The sequence below is a fragment of the Molothrus aeneus genome, unplaced genomic scaffold (assembly GCF_037042795.1).
Source record: "Molothrus aeneus isolate 106 unplaced genomic scaffold, BPBGC_Maene_1.0 scaffold_198, whole genome shotgun sequence".
Taxonomy (NCBI): Eukaryota; Metazoa; Chordata; class Aves; order Passeriformes; family Icteridae; genus Molothrus; species Molothrus aeneus.
Window position 1 is genome coordinate 148,906 of NW_027098861.1, and position 23,151 is coordinate 172,056.

At 56.0% G+C, this 23,151-nt stretch overlaps 1 protein-coding gene across 5 annotated transcripts; it reads right to left on the minus strand.

The window, feature by feature from the left end:
- Positions 1 to 2: 2 nt before the first annotated feature.
- PPP1R16A (protein phosphatase 1 regulatory subunit 16A) lies at positions 3 to 22,440 on the minus strand. 5 transcript variants are annotated; one of them, XM_066570041.1, is made up of 11 exons: positions 22,331 to 22,440; positions 16,652 to 17,174; positions 14,522 to 14,592; positions 11,218 to 11,363; positions 11,035 to 11,138; positions 10,816 to 10,943; positions 8,000 to 8,125; positions 7,820 to 7,895; positions 7,591 to 7,720; positions 3,676 to 3,880; positions 3 to 414 (listed from the first exon to the last, which is right to left on the minus strand). In XM_066570041.1, the coding sequence occupies exons 2-11, from the start codon at positions 16,917 to 16,919 to the stop codon at positions 43 to 45; spliced, it is 1,626 nt and encodes a 541-aa protein (XP_066426138.1). In that variant the 5' UTR covers positions 16,920 to 17,174; positions 22,331 to 22,440; the 3' UTR covers positions 3 to 42. The 5 variants fall into 5 exon arrangements, with proteins under 5 accessions (XP_066426138.1, XP_066426139.1, XP_066426140.1 ...); XM_066570042.1 differs by lacking the exon at positions 22,331 to 22,440 and adding an exon at positions 22,284 to 22,302; XM_066570043.1 differs by lacking the exon at positions 3,676 to 3,880 and having other exon boundaries at positions 14,522 to 14,587.
- Between the last annotated feature and the right edge of the window lie 711 nt (positions 22,441 to 23,151).

The window sequence follows — 23,151 nt, forward strand, 5'->3', positions numbered from 1 at the left end:
CCAAAGGCCCCCAAAGGCCCCAAAGGCCCCAAAAGGCCGCGCTCACAGGAGGCGGCAGCAGCGCCGCTGATCCTGCGCCGGGCCCTGCGGGGCCCTCAGCCGCAGCACGGGCGGCTCCCCGGCGGTGGCCCCAGTGTCCCCAATGTCCCCAATGTCCCCAGGGGTGTCCCCAATGTCCCCGAGGGTGTCCCCGGGGGGGTTTTCGGGGTTTTTTTGGGGGTTTTCGGGGGCGTTTCTGGGGTCGCTCTTTGGGGTTTTGGCGGCCGCTCGGAGCCGCTTGAGGTCGGCCAAGGTGTGGGGGTGGCCGCGGTCCCCCGAGGGCGCCGGGGGACAGCGAGGGGACCCTGGGGACATTGGGGACACGGCGGCGCCGTTGGGGTGAGGGCACGGCGAGGGTGGCGCCGAGGACGGGTCCTGAGGGGACAAAGAAAAGGGGGGAGGTGACAATGGGGACAGTGGGGACGATGGGGACGATGGGGACACTCGGGGCTGTCCCCAGCGGGGTCACCGTTGTCCCCTCCCCGGTGTCACCCTGAGCACGAGTGTCCTCCCCGCTGTTGTCACCGAGCCACTGGTGTCAGCCCATGTTGTCCCCAAGGTCCTCAACCCTCAATGTCCCCAAGGTCCCCAAGGTCCCCAATGTCCCTCACCCCAATGTCCCCCCATGTCCCCCAGTGTCCCCAAGGTCCTCAACCCTCAATGTCCCCAAGGTCCCACGATGTCCCCAAGGTCCCCTCACACTGTCGCCAGTGTCCCCAAAGTCCCATGTTGTCCCCAAGGTCCCTCACCCCCAATGTCCCCCAGTGTCCCCAAGGTCCTCAATCCTCAATGTCCCCAATGTCCCACATTGTCCCCAAGGTCCCCTCACATTGTCCCCAATGTCCCCCGATGTCCCCAAGGTCCTCAACCCTCAATGTCCCCAAGGCCCCACGATGTCCCCAAGGTCCCCTCACGTTGTCCCCAGTGTTCCTCAGCCCTGATGTCCCCCCACATTGTCCTCATTGTCCCCCCCATGTTGTCCCCAAGGTCCCCCAAGGTCCCCAAGGTCCTCAACCCTTGTTGTCCCCAAGGTCCCACGTTGTCCCCAGTGTCCCATGTTGTCCCCAAGGTCCCGCACCCCCAATGTCCCCCAGTGTCCCCAAGGTCCCACGTTGTCCCCAAGGTCCCCTCACATTGTCCCCAGTGTCCCCAATGTCCCACGTTGTCCCCAGTGTCCCTCACACCAGTGTCACCCCCAATGTCCCCAATCCCCCAACGTCCACCCCACATTGTCCCCAAGGTCCCCCATTGTCCCCAAGGTCCCTCACCCCCACATTGTCCCCAATGTCCTCCATGTTGTCCTCATTGTCCCCAATCCCACGATGTCCCCAAGGTCCCCAAGCCCCCATGATGTCCCCAGGGTCCCCCCAATGTCCCCAAGGTCCCTCACCCTAATGTCCCTCCACATTGTCCCCAGTGTCCCCAATGTCCCGAACCCCCAATCCCTCGATGTCCCTGATGTCCCCAATGTCCCCAGTGTCCCTCACCCCCAATGTCCTCAATGTCCCTCACCCCTGAGGTGTCCCCAGTGTCCCCAATGTCCCCAGTGTCCCCAATGTCTCCAGTGTCCCTGACTCCTGATGGCCTCAATGTCCCTGACATCTCCCATGTCCCCAACGTCCCCGATGTCCCCGCTGTCCCTCACCCCAGCCCCGCCCCCTTGGCCGTGCCCTCGGTGGTGGCAGTGGTGGTGGCCCTGTCCTCACCCTCGCTGTCCCCGATGTCCCCAATGTCCCCAGTGTCCCTCACCCCCACTGTTCTTACACCTGAGGTGTCCCCGATGCTCCCAGTCCCTCAATGTCCCTTGATGTCCCCAATGTCCCCAATCTCCCAATGTCCCCCATTGTCCTTGATGTCCCCAATAGCCCCAATGTCCCCTGATGTCCTTGATGTCCCCAATGTCCACAATGTCCCTGACGTCTACAATGTCCCCAATGTTCTTGATGTCCCCAATAGTCCCAATGTCCCCAATGTCCTTCATCCCCAATCTCCCAATGTCCCCAATGTCCCCCAACGGCCCTGATGTCCCCAATAGCCCCAATGTCCCCGATGTCTCCCAACATTCCTGATGTCCTCAATGTCCCCAATGTCCCCACTGTCCCTCACCCCTGAGGTGTCCCTGTTGTCCCCAATGTCCCTGATGTCCCCAATGTCCCTTATCCCCGACGTCCCCAGTGTCCCTGATGTCCCCAATGTCCCCAATGTCCCCGATGTCTCCAGTGTCCCTCACCCCTGAGGTGTCCCCAATGTCCCTGATGTCCCCACTGTCCCCTCTGTTCCTCACCCCAGCCCCTCTATGGTGGCCGCGTCTCAGTGGCCATGCCCTCGGTGGTGGCAGTGGTGGTGGCCCTGTCCTCGTCCTCACTGTCCCCAAGGTGTCCCCAATGTCCTTCACCCCCAACGTCCCCAACATCCCCAATGTCCCTCACCCCTGAGGTGTCCCCAATGTCCCCTATCTCTGACATCCCCAAAGTCCCCGATGTCCCTGATGTCCCCAATGTCCCTCAACCCCCCCTCTGTCCCCGCTGTCCCTCACCCCAGCCCCTCCACAGTGGCCGTGTCTCGCTGGCCGTGCCCTCAGTGGTGGCAGTGGTGGTGGCCCTGTCTTTGTCCTTGCTGTCCCCGAGGTGTCCCCAATGTTCTTCACCCTCAACATCCCCAATGTCCCCAATGTCCCCAATGTCCCTGATGTCCCTGATGTCCCTAATATCCCTTCTCCCCGACGTCCCCAGTGTCCCCAATGTCCTCAATGTTCCCGATGTCCCCCACCCCTGAGGCTTCCCCAATGTCCCAGACGTCCCCAGTGTCCCCAATCCGCCAATGTCCCCAATGTCTCCAGTGTCCCTCACCCCTGAGGTGTCCCCAATGTCCCCGACGTCCCCAGTGTCCCTGATGTCCCCAGTGTCTCCAGTGTCCCTCACCCCTGAGGTGTCCCCAATGTCCCCGTTGTCCCCAATGTCCCTTATCTCTGACATCCCCAACGTCTCCAGTGTCCCCAATCCCTCAAAGTCCCTGATGTCCCCAATGTCTCCAATGTCCCTCACCCCTGGGGTGTCCCTGTTGTCCCCAATGTCCCTGATGTCCCCAATGTCCCTTATCCCCGACGTCCCCAGTGTCCCTGATGTCCCCAATGTCCCCAATGTCTCCCATGTCCCCAAAGTCTCCAGTGTCCCTCACCCCTGAGGTGTCCCCCAATGTCCCTGACGTCCCCAGTGTCCCCAATGTCCCTGACGTCCCCAGTGTCCCCAATGTCCCTGATGTCCCCAATGTCCCCGATGTCCCCAATGTCTCCAATGTCCCCAGTGTCTCCAGCGTCCCTCACCCCTGAGGAGTCCCCGATGTCCCCGACATCCCCAATCCCTCAATGTCCCTGATGTCCTCAATGTCCCTGATGTCTCCAATGTCCCTCACCCCTGAGGTGTCCCCCAATGTCCCCAATGTCCCTTATCCCCGACATCCCCAACGTCCCCAGTGTCCCCAATCCCCCGATGTCCCCAATCCCTCAATGTCCTCAATGTCTCCAATGTCCTCGATGTCCCCAACGTCCCCAGTGTCCCCAATGTCCCTGATGTCTCCAATGTCCCTCACCCCTGAGGTGTCCCCACTGTCCCCTCTGATGTCCCCGCTGTCCCTCACCCCAGCCCCTCCGCCGGCCGCTGGCAGCGGTGGCCGTGTCTCGGAGGCCGCGCCCTCAGCGGTGGCAGCGGTGACAGTGACGGCAGCGGTGGCCCTGTCCTCGTCCTCGCTGTCCCCGAGGTGTCCCCAGACGATGGCCTCGCGCTGCAGCTCCCGGCGGTAGCGGCTGGAGCGCTCCGAGAGGCTGGCGCGGCGAACCACCTTCCTGGGATGGGGTTTGTGGGGTTTGTGGGGTTTGTGTGGGGTTTTGTGGGGTTTGTGTGGGGTTTGTGTGGGGTTTGTGTGGGGTTTGTGTGGGGTTTAGGGGGTTTGTGTGGGGTTTGTGTGGGGTTTGTGTGGGGTTTGTGTGGGGTTTGTGTGGGGTTTGTGTAGGGTTTGTGTGGGGTTTTGTGGGGTTTGTGTGGGGTTTGTGTGGGGTATTGTGGGGTTTATGTGGGGTTTTGTGGGGTTTGTGTGGGGTTTGTGTGGGGTATTGTGGGGTTTATGTGGGGTTTTGTGGGGTTTGTGTGGGGTTTGTGTGGGGTTTGTGTAGGGTTTGTGTGGGGTTGGTGTGGGGTTTGTGTGGGGTTTGTGTGGGGTTTGTGTGGGGTTTGTGGGGTTTGTGTGGGGTTTTGAGGGGTTTGTGTGGGGTTTTGAGGGGTTTGTGTGGGGTTTGTGTGGGGTTTGTGTGGGGGTTTGTGGGGTTTGTGTGGGGTTTGTGTGGGGTTTTGTGGGGTTTGTGTGGGGTTTGTGTGGGGTTTGTGTGGGGTTTGTGTGGGGTTTGTGTGGGGTTTGTGGGGTTTGTGTGGGGTTTGTGTGGGGTTTGTGGGGTTTGTGTGGGGTTTGTGTGGGGTTTGTGTGGGGTTTTGAGGGGTTTGTGTGGGGTTTGTGTGGGGTTTGTGTGGGGTTTATGGGGTTTGTGTGGGGTTTGTGTGGGGTTTGTGGGGTTTGTGTGGGGTTTGTGTGGGGTTTATGGGGTTTGTGTGGGGTTTTTGGGGGTTTTTTCAGGGGTTTAGAAGATTTAGGGCATTTGGGGTTTATGGGGTTTTGTGTAGTTTTCTGTGGTTTTATGGGATTTATGGGGGTTTTGGGGGGGTTTTGTGGGGTTTATGGGGTTTGTGTGGGGTTTGTGTGGGGTTTGTGTGGGGTTTCGTGGGGTTTGTGTGGGGTTTTGTGGGGTTTATGGGGGGATTTGTGGGGTTTGTGTGGGGTTTTTTTGTGGGATTTGTGGGGTTTGTGTGGGGTTTTGTGGGGTTTATGGTGTTTTTGTGGGGTTTTGTGGGTTTTTGTGGGGTTTCGTGGGGTTTTATGGGATTTAGGGGGGTTTTGTGGGGTTTTTGTGGGGTTTAGAAGATTGAGGGCATTTGGGGTTTATGTGGGGTTTATGGGGTTTTGAGGGGTTTATGGGAGTTTTTGTGGGGTTTATGGGGGTTTATGGGAATTCAGGATTGCAAGAGATCGGGGTTTGTGGGGTTCTGGGGATTTAGGGGTTTGTGTGGGGTTTGTGTGGGGTTTGTGTGGGGTTTATGTGGGGTTTTATGGGGGTTTATGGGGTTTTCTGTGGTTTTCTGTGGTTATATGGGATTTATGGGGTTTTTGGGGGGGTTTTGTGGGGTTTATGGGGTTTTATGGGGTATTGTGGGGTTTGTGTGGGGTTTGTGTGGGGTTTATGGGGGGATTTGTGGGGTTTGTGTGGGGTGTTTTTGTGGGATTTGTGGGGTTTTTGGGGGGTTTCGTGGGGTTTATGGGATTTAGGGGGGTTTTGTGGGGTTTTTGTGGGGTTTAGAAGATTTAGGGTATTTGGGGTTTATGGGGTTTGTGTGGCGTTTATGGGGGTTTATGGGAATTCAGGATTGCAAGGGATCGGGGTTTGTGGGGTTCTGGGGATTTAGGGGTTTTGTGGGGTTTTATGGGGTTTGTGTGGGGTTTTTGTGGGGTTTTATGGGGTTTTGTGGGGTTTTCTGTGGTTTTATGGGATTTATGGGGTTTTATGGGATTTATGCGGTTTGTGTGGGGTTTTGTGGGGTTTTTGTGGGGTTTAGAAGATTTAGGGCATTGGGGGTTTATGGGGGTTTATGGGGGTTTATGGGGTTTGTGTGGGGTTTGTGTGGGGTTTGTGTGGGGTTTGTGTGGGGTTTGTGTGGGGTTTGTGTGGGGTTTTTTCAGGGGTTTAGAAGATTTAGGGCATTTGGGGTTTATGGGGTTTTTTGTGGGGTTTTTGTGGGGTATGGGGTTTATGGGAATGCAGGATTGCAAGGGATCGGGGTTTGTGGGGGTTTTGTGGGGTTTATGGGGGTTTTGTGTGGTTTTCTGTGGTTTTATGGGATTTATGGGGTTTTTGTGGGAGGTTTGTGGGGTTTTTGTGGGGTTTGTGTGGGGTTTATGGGAATTTTTGTGTGGTTTTATGGGATTTAGGGGGTTTTTGGGGTGTCTTGTGGGGTTTATGGGGGTTTTTGTGGGTTATGGTGTTTATGGGAATTCAGGATTGCAAGGGATTGGGGTTTATGGGGGTTTTGTGGGGTTTTCTGTGGTTTTATGGGATTTAAGGGGTTTTTTTTGGGTTTTATGGGATTTATGGGGTTTTTTGGGGGGTTTTTGTGGGTTTTATGGGGTTTTTGTGGGTTTTTTGTGGGGTTTTGTGGGAGTTTATGGGGTTTTTCTGGGATTTTATGGAGTTTTGTGGGGTTTTTGTGGGGTTTTCTGTGGTTTTATGGGATTTAGGGGGGTTTTGTGGGGTTTTTATGAGGTTTTGTGGGGTTTTATGGGATTTAGGGCATTTGGGGCTTATGGGGCTTTGGGGCTATGGGGTTTATGGGAATTCAGCATTACAGGGGATCGGGGTTTGTGGGGTTTGGGGTTTGTGGGCGTTTTGGGGATTTGTGTGGATTTGGGGAATTACAGGGGTTTCGGATTTATGGGATTTGGGGATTTTGGGGTTTTGGGGATTTAAGCATTTGGGATTTGTGTGGTTTTGGGGGTTTGTGGGGTTCTGGCATTTGGGATTATGGGGGTTTATGGGGTTTATTGGAATTATGGGGGGGATTTATGGGGGTTTTGGGGTTTCAGAGATTATGGGGGTTTTGGGATTTCGGGGTTTATGGGGTTTTGGGGAACGATGTGGGTGGGGTTCAGGGTCTGTGGGGTTTCGGGGTTCGGGATTATGAACTTTGGGGGATGTGTGGGGGTTTGGGGAATTGTGGGGTTTCGGGGATTTCACCCTGAGCACCTCCCAGCGTCAGCCTGATCCCTCCAGTGTCCCCAGTGCCACCCCTGTGTGTCACCCAATGCCATCCCTGTGGTGTCCTCAGTGCCATCCCTGTGTGTCACCCAATGCCACCCCTGTGGTGTCCCCAGTGCCACCCCTGTGGTGTCCCCAGTGTCACCCCAGTGCCACCCCTGTGGTGTCCCCAGTGCCACCCCTGTGGTGTTCCCAATGTCACCCCTGTGCTGTCCCCTGTGGTGTCCCCAGTGTCACCCCTGTGGTGATCCCAGTGTCACCCCAGTGCCATCCCTGTGGTGTCCCCAGTGCCACCCCTGTGGTGTCCCCAGTGTCACCCCAGTGCCATCCCTGTGGTGTCCCCAGTGCCACCCCTGTGGTGTCCCCTGTGGTGTCCCCAAGGCAAGGTGGTGACAATCCTCACACTCGGCTGCCGGCGCTGGATGTTCTCCTCTGGAGCAGGGATTTGTGACCCTGCGTGTCACCCCAATGCCACCCCTGTGGTGTCCCCTGTGTCACCCCAGTGCCACCCCTGTGGTGTCCCCTGTGGTGTCCCCATTTGTGTCCCCAAGGCGGTGACAATCCTCACCCCCGGCTGCCGGCGCTGGACGTTCTCCTCTGGAGCAGGGATTTGTGACCCTGTGTGTCCCCAATGTCACCCCAGTGCCACCCCTGTGTGTCCCCAATGCCACCCCTGTGGTGTCCCCTCCAATCCTCACCCTCGGCTGCCGGCGCTGGACGTTCTCCTCTGGAGCAGGGATTTGTGCCTCTCCTGGCATTTCAGCACCGCCGCCCGCTTGTGCTTCAGCTCCAGCAGCTTGGCCCGGACCTCCTCGTCCCCGCACACGTCTGTGACAACACCCCTGTCACCAGAGTGCCACCAGAGTGCCACCAAAGTGCCACCAAAGTGCCACCAGAGTGCCACCAGAGTGCCGTCCCCAAACCCACCCAGGGGCGTCTCCTCCAGCAGCGATTTGGCGCCCAGCTCGGCGCCGTGAGCCACCAGCAGCTCCGCCAGCTGCACCTGCAGAAAGGAGGGGACGAGAAACGGGTGGAAAAAGGGGAAAAACGGGAAAATCATCGGGGACGCGGGGCGGGGGGATGTCCCCGAGGGCGCGGGTGCCACACCTGTCCCCAGCAGGCGGCGGCGTGCAGGGGCTGCCAGCCGTCGGCGTCGCGCGCCGCGGGGCCCGCGCCGTGCGCCAGCAGCAGCTCGGCCGCCTCCAGGTACCCGTTGGCGGCCGCCACGTGCAGCTGGCAGGGGACAGCGGCGGGGACAGCGGTGGTGGCACCGGGGTGGCGCCCTGAGCCTCGCCCGGCGACACCACCAGTGTCACCCTGACCCTCCCAGTGTCACCCTGATCCTCACCCAGTGACCTCCAGTGTCACCCAGTGACCCCCATTGTCACCCTGATCCTCACCCAGTGACACCCAGTGACTCCCAGTGTCACCCTGATTGTCATCCAGTGACCCCCAGTGTCACCCAGTGACCCCCAGTGTCACCCTGAGCCTCACCCAGCGACACCCCCAGTGTCACCCAGTGACCCCCAGTGTCACCCTGAGCCTCGCCCAGCGACACCACCAGTGACACCCAGTGTCACCCTGAGCCTCACCCAGTGACACCCAGTGACTCCCAGTGTCACCCTGATTGTCATCCAGTGACCCCCAGTGTCACCCAGTGACCCCCAGTGACACCCAGTGTCACCCTGAGCCTCATCCAGTGACACCACCAGTGACACCCTGACCCTCCCAGTGTCACCCAGTGTCACCCTGATCCTCACCCAGTGACACCACCAGTGCCACCCAGTGTCACCCTGATCGTCACACAGTGAACCCCAGTGTCACCCTGAGCCTCACCCAGTGTCACCCAGTGCCACCCTGATCCTCACCCAGTGACACCCCCAGTGTCACCCTGACCCTCCCAGTGTCACCCTGATTGTCATCCAGTGACCCCCAGTGTCACCCAGTGACCCCCAGTGTCACCCTGATCCTCACCCAGTGAACCCCAGTGTCACCCAGTGTCACCCTGACCCTCACCCAGTGACACCACCAGTGTCACCCAGTGTCACCCTGATTGTCATCCAGTGACCCCCCGTGTCACCCAGTGACCCCCAGTGTCACCCTGATCCTCACCCAGTGACCCCCAGTGTCACCCAGTGTCACCCTGACCCTGCCAGTGTCACCCTCATCCCCTGCAGTGTCACCCAATGTCACCCTGACCCTCCCAGTGACCCCCCAGTGCCACCCTGATCCTCACCCAGTGCCACCAGGGCCATGGGGACCCTGACCCAGTGACCCCCAGTGCCACCCAGTGTCACCCTGACCCAGTGACCCCCAGTGTCACCCTGCTCCCCATCCAGTGACCTACAGTGTCACCCAGTGACCTCCAGTGTCACCCTGACCCTCCCAGTGACCCCAGTGTTACCCTAATCCTCTCCCAGGGTCACCCTGACCCTCCCAGTGACCCCCAGTGTCACCCTGATCTTCATCCAGTGACACCCAGTGTCACCCAGTGTCACCCTCATCCCCTCCCAGTGCCACCCAGTGTCACCCTGACCCAGTGACACCCAGTGTCACCCAGTGTCACCCTCATCCCCTCCCAGTGCCACCCAGTGTCACCCTGACCCAGTGACACCCAGTGTCACCCAGTGTCACCCTCATCCCCTCCCAGTGCCACCCAGTGTCACCCTGACCCAGTGACCCCCAGTGACACCCAGTGTCACCCTCATCCCCTCCCAGTGCCACCAGTGTCACCCTGACCCAGTGACGCCCAGTGACCCCAGTGTCACCCTGCCCCTCCCAGTGACCCCAGTGTCACCCTGACCCAGTGACGCCCAGTGACCCCAGTGTCACCCTGATCCCCACTCAGTGACCCCAGTGCCACCCTGCCCCTCCCAGTGCCACCCCCACCCCCCATCAGTGACCCCAGTGCCACCCTGACCCAGTGACCCCCAGTGAGCCCAGTGCCACCCCAGTGTCACTCTGATCCCCTCCCAGTGACCCCAGTGCCACCCTGCTCCTCTCCCAATGCCACCATGGCCATGAGGACCCCCCCCAGTGACCCCCAGTGCCACCCTGATCCCTCCCAGTGTCACCAGGGCCATGGGGACCCTCCTCCAGTGACCCCCAGTGTCACCCAATGACCCCAGTGTCACCCTGATGCTCTCCCAGTGTCACCCTCATCCGCTCACAGTGACCCCCAGTGCCACCCAGTGACCCCCAGTGTCACCCTGATCCCTCCCAGTGTCACCCTCATCCCCTCAATGACCCCGGTGCCACCTCAATGACCCCGGTGCCACCTCAATCCCCCCTCAATGCCCCCTCAATGACCCCAGTGCCCCCTCAATGCCCCCTCAATGACCCCGGTGTCACCTCAATGCCCCCTCAATGACCCCAGTGCCACCTCAATGACCCCTCAATCCCCCCTCAATGACCCCGGTGCCCCCTCAATGACCCCAGTGTCACCTCCATCCCCCCTCAATGACCCCGGTGTCACCTCAATGCCCCTCAATGACCCCTCCATGACCCTGGTGTCACCTCAATGACCCCAGTGTCACCTCAATGACCCCGGTGCCACCTCCATCCCCCCTCAATGACCCCAGTGCCACCTCAATGACCCCAGTGTCACCTCAATGCCCCCTCAATGACCCCAGTGTCACCTCAATGCCCCCTCAATGACCCCAGTGTCCCCTCAATCCGCCCTCCATGACCCCGGTGCCACCTCAATGCCCCCTCAATGACCTCAATCCCCCCTCAATGACCCCTCAATGACCCCGGTGCCACCTCAATGACCCCGGTGCCACCTCAATGCCCCCTCAATGACCCCGGTGCTGCCCCCGCTGTCCCCTCGGTGCCGCCCCCGCTGTCCCCTCGGTGCCACCCCCGCGCACCAGGGTGCCCCCGTGCTGTCCCCTGGCTGTCTCCTCGGTGCCACCCCCGCGCACCAGGGTGCCCCCGTGCTGTCCCCGGGGCGCGTCCAGCTCCTTTCCCTGCCGGACGAGCTCGCGGATCTCGGCCACCATGGCGCGCTCCGTGGCCGCCCGCGCCTCCTCGATGCGCTCCTGCGTGATCCCTGCCACGAGGGGGTGACATTACTGGTGACATTACTGGTGACATTACTGGCGCCACCCCGCCCCGGGCCCGGCGGCGCCGCCCGCGCCCACCCTGCCGCGCCATGGCGCTCTCCAGGCAGTCCAGCGTGGCCTCGTCCTCGCACAGGTCGTAGGGCATGTTCCCGTCGGAATTCAGCGCCAGCAGGTCGGCGCCGCTGCGGGGACAGCGCCGGCGTCACCGGGGGCGTCCCCGGGGGTGTCCCCGGGGGTGTCCCCAAGGGTGTCCCCAGGTACCGCTGGAGCAGCAGCTGCACCAGGCGCAGGTGGCCGCAGGTGGCGGCGGCGTGGAGCGGGGTCCAGAGCTCGGCGTCGCGGGCGTTGGCGTCGGCGCCGGAGTCCAGGAGCAGCCGGACCAGGGGCAGGGAATCGTCGATGCAGCTCTGGGGATGGAATGGGAATGGCGGGAATGGGAATGGTGGGAATGGGATTGGGAATGGGAATGGGATGGGAATGGGAATGGTGGGAATGGGATTGAGAATGGGAATGGAATGGGAATGGTCCAGGAGCAGACGGACCAGGGGCAGGGAATCGTCGATGCAGCTCTGGGGATGGAATGGGAATGGCGGGAATGGGAATGGAATGGGATTGGGAATGCTGGGAATGGGAATGGGAATGGTGGGAATGGGATGGGATTGGGAATGGAATGGTGGGAATGGGAATGGGAATGGGATTGGGAATGGGATGGGAATGGTGGGAATGGGATTGGGATTGGGAATGGGAATGGGATTGGGAATGGGATTGGGAATGGGATGGGAATGGGAATGGGAATGGGAATGGGAATGGGAATGGGAATGGGATTGGGAATGGGATGGGAATGGGATTGGGAATGGGATGGGAATGGGAATGGGAATGGGATTGGGAATGGGATTGGGAATGGGATGGGAATGGAATGGGAATGGGAATGGGAATGGTCCAGGAGCAGCCGGACCAGGGGCAGGGAATTGTCGATGCAGCTCTGGGGATGGAATGGGAATGGGAATGGTGGGAATGGGATTGGGATTGGGAATGGGAATGGTGGGAATGGGATGGGATTGGGAATGGGAATGGAATGGGAATGGGAATGGTGGGAATGGGATGGGATTGGGAATGGGAATGGAATGGGAATGGGAATGGTGGGAATGGGATGGGAATGGGAATGGTCCAGGAGCAGCCGGACCAGGGGCAGGGAATCGTCGATGCAGCTCTGGGAATGGAATGGGATTGGGAATGGGAATGGAATGGTGGGAATGGGATGGGATTGGGAATGGGAATGGAATGGGAATGGGAATGGTGGGAATGGGATTGGGAATGGAATGGGAATGGGAATGGTGGGAAGGGGATTGGGAATGGGAATGGAATGGGATTGGGAATGGTGGGAATGGGATTGGGAATGGGAATGGAATGGGATTGGGAATGGTGGGAATGGGATTGGGAATGGAATGGGAATGGTCCAGGAGCAGACGGACCAGGGGCAGGGAATCGTCGATGCAGCTCTGGGAATGGTGGCGGGAATGATGGGAATGGGAATGGGAATGGGAATGGGATGGGATTGGGAATGGGAATGGTGGGAATGGGATTGGGAATGGGAATGGTGGGATTGGGAATGGGAATGGGGGGAATGGTCCAGGAGGAGACGCACCAGGGGCAGGGAATCGTCGATGCAGCTCTGGGAATGGCGGGAATGGGAATGGAATGGGAATGGGAATGGGATTGGGATGGAATGGGAATGGTGGGATTTGGAATGGTGGGAATGATGGGATTGGGATTGGGAATGGAATGGGAATGGTGGGAATGATGGGAATGGGAATGGTGGGAATGGTCCAGGAGGAGACGGAACAGGGGCAGGGAATCGTCGATGCAGCTCTGGGAATGGCGGGAATGATGGGAATGGGAATGGAATGGGAATGGTGGGAATGATGGGATTGGGAATTATGGGAATGGGAATGGCATTGGCAATTACGGGAATGATGGCATTGGGAATGATGGCATTGAGAATGGTGGGAATGGAATGGGAATGGGAATGGGATTGGGATTGGGAATGGTGGGAATGGGATTGGGAATGATGGGAATGATGGGAATGATGGGAATGGGAATGGAATGATGGGAATGGTGGGAATGATGGGACTGGGAATGGTGGAAATGGGATTGGGAATTATGGGATTGGGATTGGGAATGGTAATGGTGGAAATGGTCCAGGAGCAGCTGGACCACTGGGATGGAGTCATTGATGCAGCTCTGGGAATGGTGAGAATGATGGGAATGATGGGAAGAATGGGATTGGGAATTGGATTGGGAATGATGGGAATGATGGGAATATTGGGAATGGGAATAAAGGGATTTCATGGTCCAGGAGGAGACGGACCAGGGGCAGGGAATCGTCGATGCAGCTCTGGGGATGGGAATGGGAATGGGTTTGGGAATGGTGGGATTGCGATGGGACTGGGAATGGGAATTATGGGATTGGGAATAGTGGGATTGGGAATGATGGGATTGGGAATGATGGGATTGGGAACGATGGGATTGGGAATGGTCCAGGAGCAGCGGGACGGAGCTGCCAACGCAGTTCTGGGAATGGTGGGATTGGGAATAATGGGATTGGCAATAATGGGATTGGGAATAATGGGATTGGGATTGGGAATGGTGGGGTTGGGAATGGTGGGATTGGGAATGGTGGGGTTGGGAACGGGGTGCGATTCGTGGTCCTGGGATGCTGGAGGTCAATGGGATGGGAAGGATGTGGAAAAGGGGACACCGGGATTTGGGATCAGCAGGGGGAGAGGGGAAGGGAAGGACCTGGAGCGGGGATGGAAAAGATTTGGGGTTACCGGGATAAGGAAGGATTTGGGATCACCGGAAACGGGGGACGTGTGGGAAAAACACGGATTTGGGAAACCAGGGTTCAGGATCAGCAGTTAACGGGATGGGAAGGGCCTGGATTTGGGAATGATGGGATTTGGGATCAATGGATGGAGCTCGGATGGGAGGGGGCTGGATTTGGGAATGATGGGATTTGGGATCAGCAGGATTTGGGATGGGATGGGAAGGGCCTGGATTTGGGATGGGAAGGGCCTGGATTTGGGAATGATGGGATTTGGGATCAATGGATGGAGCTGGGAAGGGGTTGGATTTGGGATCACTGGGATCTGGGATCACCGGGATCTGGGATCAATGGATGGATCTGGGATGGGAATGACCTGGATTTGGGATCACTGGGATTTGGGATCACTGGGACCACCAGGATTTGGGATCAATGGATGGATCTGGGATGGCAATGGCCTGGATTTGGGATCAATGGATGGATCTGGGATTTGGGATCACTGGGATTTGGGATCAATGGATGGATCTGGGATTTGGGATCACTGGGATTTGGGATCAATGGATGGAGCTGGGATGGAAAAGCCCCAATCCGGGATACCAGGATCAGCTCAGGGGACGGGAAGGACCCGGATCCTCCCGTGGGATCCCGGGAAGGCCCCGGCCCCGGAGCTGCGGGGATGTTTCCGGGGATGTTTCCGGGGATGTTCCCGGGGATGTTTCCGGGGATGTTTCCGGGCAGTACCTGGTGCAGCGCCGTCAGCCCGTCCTCGTTGCACAGGTCGGGGCTGATCCCGCTCTCCAGGAACTGCTGGACTGCGGGGGAACGGAATGCCGGGAATGCCGGGAATGCCGGGAATGCCGGCGCCACCGGGAACCCCGAGGGAAGCACGGAGGAGGATCCCAAGGGCAGATTCCAAGGAATCCAACGGAACCGCCAAGGATTCCAGTGGGACCTTGGAGCATCCCAAGGCAGATTCCAAGGATCCCAAGGCAGATTCCAAGGAATCCAACGGAACCGCCAAGGATTCCAGTGGGACCTTGGAGCATCCCAGCGGCGATTCCAAGGATCCCAAGGGCAATTCCAAGGAATCCAATGGAACCATCAACTATCCCAAACACATTCCCAAGGATCCCAGTGGAACCATGACCATCCCAACGGCAATTCCAAGGATTCCAACGGCAACTCCAAGGAATCCGATAGCAAATTCCAAGGAATCCAATGGCAAATTCCAAGGAATCCAATGGAACCACCAAGGAATCCAATGGATCTGCTGAGTATCCCAAACACATTCCCAAGGATCCCAATGGAACCGTGACCATCCCAACGGCAATTCCAAGGAATCCAATGGAACAACCAAGGATCCCAATGGAACCGTGACCATGCACACGGAATCCAAGGATTCCGATGGCGATTCCAAGAATTCCGATGGCGATTCCAAGGATCCTCAACGCTAACTCCAAGCATTCCAAAGGCAATTCCAAGGGTTCCATTGGAACCACCACATATCCCAAGGACATTCCCAAGGATCCCAAAGGAACCATGACCATCCCAACGGCAATTCCAAGGATCCCAATGGCAATTCCAAGGATCCCAAGGCAGATTCCAAGGATCCCAATGGCGATTCCAAGGAATCCAATGGCAAATTCCAAGGAATCCAATTGAACCACCAAGGATTCCAATGGATCTGCTGAGTATCCCAAAGACATTCCCAAGGATCCCAGCGGAACCATGACCATCCCAACGGCTTTTCCAAGGATTCCAATGGCAATTCCAAGGAATCCAATGGAACCACCAAAGATCCCAAAGACATTCCCGAGGATCCCAAAGGAGCCGTGACCAGCCCAACAACCCTTCCAAAGATTCCAGAGGCGATTCCAATGATTCCAACGACTCTTCCAAGGATTCCGATGGCGCTTCCAAGGATTCCGATGGCGCTTCCAAGGATCCCAAAGGAACCACAACCACCCCAACAACCCCTCCAAGGATCCCAATGGAAATTCCAAATATTCCAAAGGCAATTCCAAGGATCTCCACAGAGCCATGACCATCCCCAACAACCCCTCCCAAGGATCCCAGTGCCCATTCCAAGGATCCCAAAGGAACCGTGACCAATCCCAACAACCCCTCCAAGGATCCCAGTGCCAATTCCAAGGATCCCAACAACCCCTCCAAGGATCCCAGTGCCAATTCCAAGGATCCCAAAGGAACCACAACCACCCCAACAACCCCGCCAAGGATCCCAATGGAAATCCCAAATATTCCAAAGGCAATTCCAAGGATCCCAAAGGAACCGTGACCAATCCCAACAACCCCTCCAAGGATTCTGATGGAAATCCCAAGGATCCCGGTGGCGCTTCCAAGGATCCCAATGGAACCGTGACCAATCCCAATGACCCTTGCAATGATCCCGGTGCCAATTCCAAGGATCCCAGTGGCAATTCCAAATATTCCAAAGGCAATTCCAAAGATCCCAAAGGAACCACGCCAATCCCAGCCACCCTTCCAAGGATCCCAGTGGCAATTCCAAGGATCCCAAAGGAACCGTGGCCAATCCCAGCAACCCCTCCAAGGATCCCGATGGAATCACAACCACCCCAACAACCCCTCCAGGGATCCCAGTGGCAATTCCAGGGATCCCAAAGGAACCACACCAATCCCAGCAACCCTTCCAATGATCCCAGTGCCAATTCCAAGGATCCCAGTGGCAATTCCAAGGATCCCAAAGGAACCGTGGCCAATCCCAGCAACCCCTCCAAGGATCCCACCAGATCCCCCCCCCCCCCACCATCCCTTCCCGTCCCATCTCCGTCCCCTCCCCTCGATCCCACCAATCCAAACCATCCCCAACGGAATTCCCGCTTTTCCCCCCACCTTCCTCGGCGTCGTGCCGCGCCGCCGCCTCCAGGAGCCGCACGCTGGCCGGGAACGTCACCGTCTTCCTCCTCCTCCTCCTCTTCCTCTCCCCTCCTCCTGCTGCTCCTGCTCCCTCCTCCCTGGGAACGGCCGGGCTGTCCCTCTGGGCCTGCGCCCACTGTTTCAGCTGCTGGGCCCGGCGCCTCTGGGCGTGCCGCAGCCGCTCGGGCGTGCTGAGCCGCGCCACCGCCGCCATCTCGGCCAGCAGCTCCCGGTGCTCCGCCATGGCCGCCCCCGATTCCCCGGGAAAAGCTCGGGAACGGGGCCCGGCAGAGGCACCATGGGCGTGGGGTTTATCCCTCCGTCCTCGCGGCTCTGCCCGGATCCGGCGACCGGCAAAGCTTGGGAAGCATCTCCCGATTTTCCCGAAAATTCGCCCGAAGTTTTTTGGGTTTTTCTGGTGAATTATCCCGGTTTTCCCCGCGTTCTGCGGCGGGTCCGGAGGAGCCCAGAGTTTCGGGGAGAGGCCGCGGGGTGAGTGCTAAGGAGAGGGAAAAGCAAAACAGGGAGCGGTAAATCCCAACCCACGGCGTCAAATCCCGGCCCGGAGCCGGCGCTCCCGGTTTGGCCGGTTTGCCTAAGCCGGGATTGACCTCGAATCCAAACAGAATTCCAAATAAAAACTGGAATTGTTTGGTTTTGGTTTCCCTAAGCTAGGATTGACCTCGAAACCAAACAGAATTCCAAAAAAAAAATTGGAATTTTTTTGTTTGGTTTGGTTTTTTTAAGTTGGGATTGGCCTCAAATCCAAACAGAATTAAAAAAAAAAAAAAAATTGGAATTTTTTTGTTTGGTTTTGGTTTTCCTAAGTTGGAATTGACCTCAAATCCACCCAGAATTCCAAAAAAAAATTTGGAATTAAAAAAAATTTTTGGTTTTGGTTTTCCCAAGTCGGGATTGACCTCGAATCCAAACAGAATTCCTAAAAAATTTTGGAATTTTTGAATTTGTTTGGTTTGGTTTTCCTAAGCTGGGATTGGCCTCAAATCCAAACAGAATTCCTAAAAAAATTTGGAATTTAAAAAAATTTTTTGTTTGGTTTTCCTAAGTTGGGATTGACCTCGAATCCAACCAGAATTCCTAAAAAAATTTGGAATTTTTGAATTTTTTGGTTTTGGTTTTCCTATGTTGAGATTGGCCTCAAATCCAAACAGAATTCCAAAAAAAAATTGGAATTTTTTGGTTTGGTTTTGGTTTTCTTAAACTGGGATTGGCCTCAAATCCACCCAGAATTCCTAAAAAAAAATTGGAATTTTAAAATTTTTTTGGTTTTGGTTTTCCTAAGCTGGGATTGACCTAAAATCTAAACAGAATTCCAAAAAAAAAATTGGAATTTTAAAATTTTTTTGGTTTGGTTTTCTTATATTGAGATTGGCCTCAAATCCAACCAGAATTCCTAAAAAAATTGGAATTTTTTGGTTTTGGTTTTCCTAAATTGGGATTGACCCAGAATTCCTAAAAAAATTTGGAATTTTTGAATTTTTTGGTTTGGTTTTCCTAAGCTGGGATTGGCCACAAATCCAACCAGAATTCCTAAAAAAATTTGGAATTTTTGAATTTTTTTGGTTTGGTTTTCCTAAACTGGGATTGGCCTCGAATCCAACCAGAATTCCTAAAAAATTTTGGAATTTTTGAATGTTTTGGTTTTCCTAAATTGGGATTGACCTCGAATCCACCCAGAATTCCTAAAAAAAAAACCAAAAAAAAGTGGAAATTTTTGGAAAACCAAACCAAACCAAACCAAATCCAGTTTTTGTTGGAAATTCTGAAATTCTTTGGAAAAGCCCCAAAATTCCAGGAAAAAAACCCCAAAATTCCACGAAACGGCTGCAAAAAAAGCCCCAAAATTGCTCCAAAAAAGCCCCAAAATTGTTCAAAAAAAGCCCCAAAATTCCCAGAAATATCCCCAAAACAGCCCCAAAATAGCCTAAAATTCCTAAAAAACTCCCCAAAACTCCCAAAATTCCCTGAAATATCCCCAACATAGCCCCAAATTTCCACAAAATATCCCCAAAATATCCCCAAAATTCCTTAAAACAGCCCCAAAATCCCCCAAAACTGCCCCAAAATAGCCCAAAAATTCCTTAAACCAGCCCCAAAATTCCCAAAAATTCCCCAAAACTGCCCCAAAATTGCCCAAAACAGCCCCAAAACTCCTCGGAAAAGCCCCAAAATTGCACAAAATAGCCCCAAAATTCCCTGAAATATCCCCAAAACAGCCCCAAAATTCCACAAAATAGCCCCAAAACTCCTCAGAAAAGCCCCAAAATTCCTCAAAACAGCCCCAAAATTCCACAAAAGAGCCCGAAAATTCTCCGAAAAATCCACAAAATTCCTTCAAAAGCCCCAAAACTCCTCAGAAAAGACCGAAAATTCCACAAAATTGCCCCAAAATTCCACAAAATTGCCCCAAAATTCCCTGAAATATCCCAAAACTGCCCCAAAATCCCCCAAAATAGCCCCAAAACTGCCCCAAAATTCCTCAAAACAGCCCCAAAATTGCCCCAAATTCCTCAAAAACCCCCAAAATTCCACAAAACAGCCCCAAAATTCCCTGAAATGTCCCCAAAGCTGCCCCAAAATTGCCCCAAAATCCCCCCAAACAGCCCCAAAACTCCTCAGAAAAGACCCAAAATTCCCCAAAACTGCCCCAAAACACCTCAAAACTGCCCCAAAATTCCACAAAACCGCCCAAAAATTCCATAAAACAGCCCCAAAATTCTCTGAAATATCCACAAAATTCCCCAAAACAGCCCCAAAACTCCTCAGAAAAGGCCCAAAATTCCACAAAATATCCCAAAATTCCCTGAAATATCCCAAAAATTCCTTAAAACAGCACCAAATTCCTAAAAACAGCCCCAAAATTCCTCAAAAATCCCCAAACTCCTCGGAAAAGTCCCAAAATTCCACAAAATAGACCCAAAATCCCCTGAAATATCCCCACAACAGCCCCAAAATCCCCCAAAACTGCCCCAAAACACCTGAAAAAGCCCCCAAATCCCCCAAAATTCCACAAGAGCCCGAAAATTCTCCGAAAAATCCACAAAATTCTTCAGCACAGCCCCAAAATTGCTCAAAAAGCTCCAAAATTCCACAAAATAGCCCCAAAATTCCCTGAAATATCCCAAAAATTGCCCAAAACAGCCCCAAAATTCCCTGAAATATCCCCAAAACTGCCCCAAAATTCCACAAAATATCCCAAAAATTCCCCAAAACAGCCCCAAAACTGCCCAAAACTGTCCCAAAATTCCTCGAAACAGCCCCAAAATTGCCCAAAACAGCCCCAACATTGCCCCAAAATTCCTCAAAAACGCCCAAAATTCCTACAAAAGCCCCACAACTCCTCAGAAAAGCCCCAAAATTCCACAAAACAGCCCCAAAATTCCCTGAAATATCCCAAAAATTCCTTAAAACAGCCCCAAATTCCTCAAAACAGCCCTAAAATCCCCAAAACAGCCCCAAAACTCCTCAGAAAAGCCCCAAAATCCCCCAAAATAGCCCCAAAATTCCCTGAGATATCCCCAAAACTGCCCCAAAATTCCACAAAACTGCCCCAAAATCCCCCAAAACTGCCTCAAAATTCCACAAAACTGCCCCAAAATCCCCCAAAACTGCCCCAAAATTCCACAAAACTGCCCCAAAATTGCCCAAAACAGTCCCAAAATTCCACAAAATAGCCCCAAAATCCCCTGAAATATCCCCAAAATGGCCCAAAACAGCCCCAAAATTCCCTGAAATATCCCAAAAACTGCCCCAAAATTCCTACAAAAGCCCCAAAACTCCTCAGAAAAGCCCCAAAATTCCACAAAATTGCCCCAAAATTGCCCAAAACAGCCCCAAAATCCCTGAGGGGACCCTCAATGTCCCCAGGGCCACCCCAAATGTCCCCAAGATCCCCACAAGCGCCTGAACTTGTCCCCAAGGTCCCCTCAATGTCCCCAAGCCACCCCAAACCTGGAACCTGTCCCCAGCCCTGTCCCCAAACCCGCTCTGGGTCCCCAAAGTCCCCAAAATCCCCTCACGGTCCCCTTCATGTCCCCAAAGTCCCCAAAATCCCCTCACGGTCCCCAAAGTCCCCTCACGGTCCCCAGAGTCCCCTCACGGTCCCCGCCATGTCCCCAAACCCCCTCTGTGTCCCCAAAGTCCCCTCATGGTCCCCAAGGTCCCCTCAATGTCCCCAACCCACCCCAAACCTGGAACCTGTCCCCAGCTCTGTCCCCAAACCACCTCTGTGTCCCCAAAGTCCCCTCACGGTCCCCAAATTCCCCTCACGGTCCCTAAAGTCCCCTCACGGTCCCCGCCATGTCCCCAAAGTCCCCAAAGTCTCCAAAGTCCCCTCACGGTCCCCTCCATGTCCCCCAAGTCCCCCCTGTGTCCCCAAACCGCTCTGTGTCCCTAAAGTCCCCTCACGGTCCCCAAAGTCCCCTCCCGGTCCCCGCCATGTCCCCGAAGTCTCCCAAGTCCCCGCCATGTCCCCAAAGTCCCCTCTGTGTCTCCAAACCCCCTTGTGTCCCCAAAGTCCCCTCACGGTCCCCGCCATGTCCCCAAAGTTCCCTCACGGTCCCCAAAGTCCCCTCACGGTCCCCGCCATGTCCCCAAAGTCCCCTCTGTGTCTCCAAACCCCCCTGTGTCCCCAAAGTCCCCTCACGGTCCCCGCCATGTCCCCAAAGTTCCCTCACGGTCCCTAAAGTCCCCTCACGGTCCCCGCCATGTCCCCAAACCGCTCTGTGTCCCCAAAGTCCCCTCACGGTCCCCGCCATGTCCCCAAAGTCCCCTCTGTGTCTCCAAACCGCTCTGTGTCCCCAAAGTCCCCTCACGGTCCCCAAATTCCCCTCACGGTCCCCGCCATGTCCCCAAAGTCTCCAAAGTCCCCTCACGGTCCCCTTCATGTCCCCAAAGTCCCCTCACGGTCCCCAAAGTCCCCTCACGGTCCTCTCCATGTCCCCAAACCCCCCTGTGTCCCCAAAGTCTCCCAAGTCCCCGCCATGTCCCCAAAGTCCCCTCACGGTCCCCAAACCCCCCCAGTGTCCCCAAGGTCCCCTCACGGTGCCCGCCATGTCCCCAAAGTCCCCTCACGGTCCCCAAATTCCCCTCACGGTCCCCGCCATGTCCCCAAAGTCCCCTCTGTGTCCCCCAACCCCCTCTGTGTCCCCAAAGTCCCCTCACGGTCCCCTTCATGTCCCCAAAGTCCCCTCACGGTCCCCAAAGTCCCCTCACGGTCCCCGCCATGTCCCCAAAGTCCCCTCTGTGTCTCCAAACCCCCCTGTGTCCCCAAAGTCCCCTCACGGTCCCCGCCATGTCCCCAAAGTTCCCTCACGGTCCCTAAAGTCCCCTCACGGTCCCCGCCATGTCCCCAAAGTCCCCAAAGTTTCCAAAGTCCCCTCACGGTCCCCTCCATGTCCCCAAAGTCCCCTCTGTGTCTCCAAACCCCCCTGTGTCCCCAAGGTCCCCTCACGGTCCCCAAAGTCCCCTCCCGGTCCCCTCCCGGTTCCCGCCATGTCCCCGCGCCCCCCTCAGGCCGCCCCTCACGTCGCCGCCATTTTGTCCGGCCCCTTCCCGCTCCCCCCCCCTTTCACCGGCTCCCCCTCACCCCCAGCTCCCCCCGCGCTGTCCCCGCGGTGTCGCCGCTCCCGTTACCGGCGCTGTCCCCCCCGTTGTCCCCTCGTTGTCCCCTCGCTGTCCCCGCCGCGCCCTCGGGCCGCGCCCGCCGCTGCCACAGGCGGGGCCGTCGCCATGGCGACCCCGCCACTTCCGGTGACGCCGGAAGTGAGTGACGGCAAACCCGGAAGTGAGTGACGACCAACCCGGAAGTGCTGCGCCACACTCAAGATGGCGGACGGGGAGAGAAGCGGCTCCCCCTGGCGGACAGCGAGGGAATGACAACGCAAAATTTTGGGGGGTTTTTTGGGGTCGCAAAGTTTGGGGTCCACCCTGAGGGATTTGGGGTCTCCACTCCGGTGTGGTTGTGTCCTCCCCAAGACATTTGAAGGCTCTCAAGAGGGGAAAATTCCTTTAGGGTATGAATGGGAGACACCTGAGCCTCAATTCCCAATCCCAAATCCCTGCAGCCCCCCCCAAGAATGGGAACCTCAGAATCCCAATCCCTGAAACCCCCAAATCCCAATCCCTGAAAGCTCCAAAATCTCAATCCTTGAAAGACCCAAATCCCAATCCCTGAAAGCTCCAAAATCCCAACCCCTGAACTCCCCAATCCCAAATCCCTCAACCTCCCAAAGTTCCTGAATTCCCCCAAACCCCAAATCCCTGAATTTCCTCAATCTCATCCCCCAAATCCCAACCCCAAACCGCTGAATTCTCCCAAATCCCAATCTCAAATCCCAAACCCCAAATCCCAAATCCCAAACCCTTGAATTCCCCCAAACTCCAAACCCCAAACCCCAAATCCCTGAATTCCCCTCAATCCCAATCCCTGAAACCCTCAAAATCTAAAATCCCTG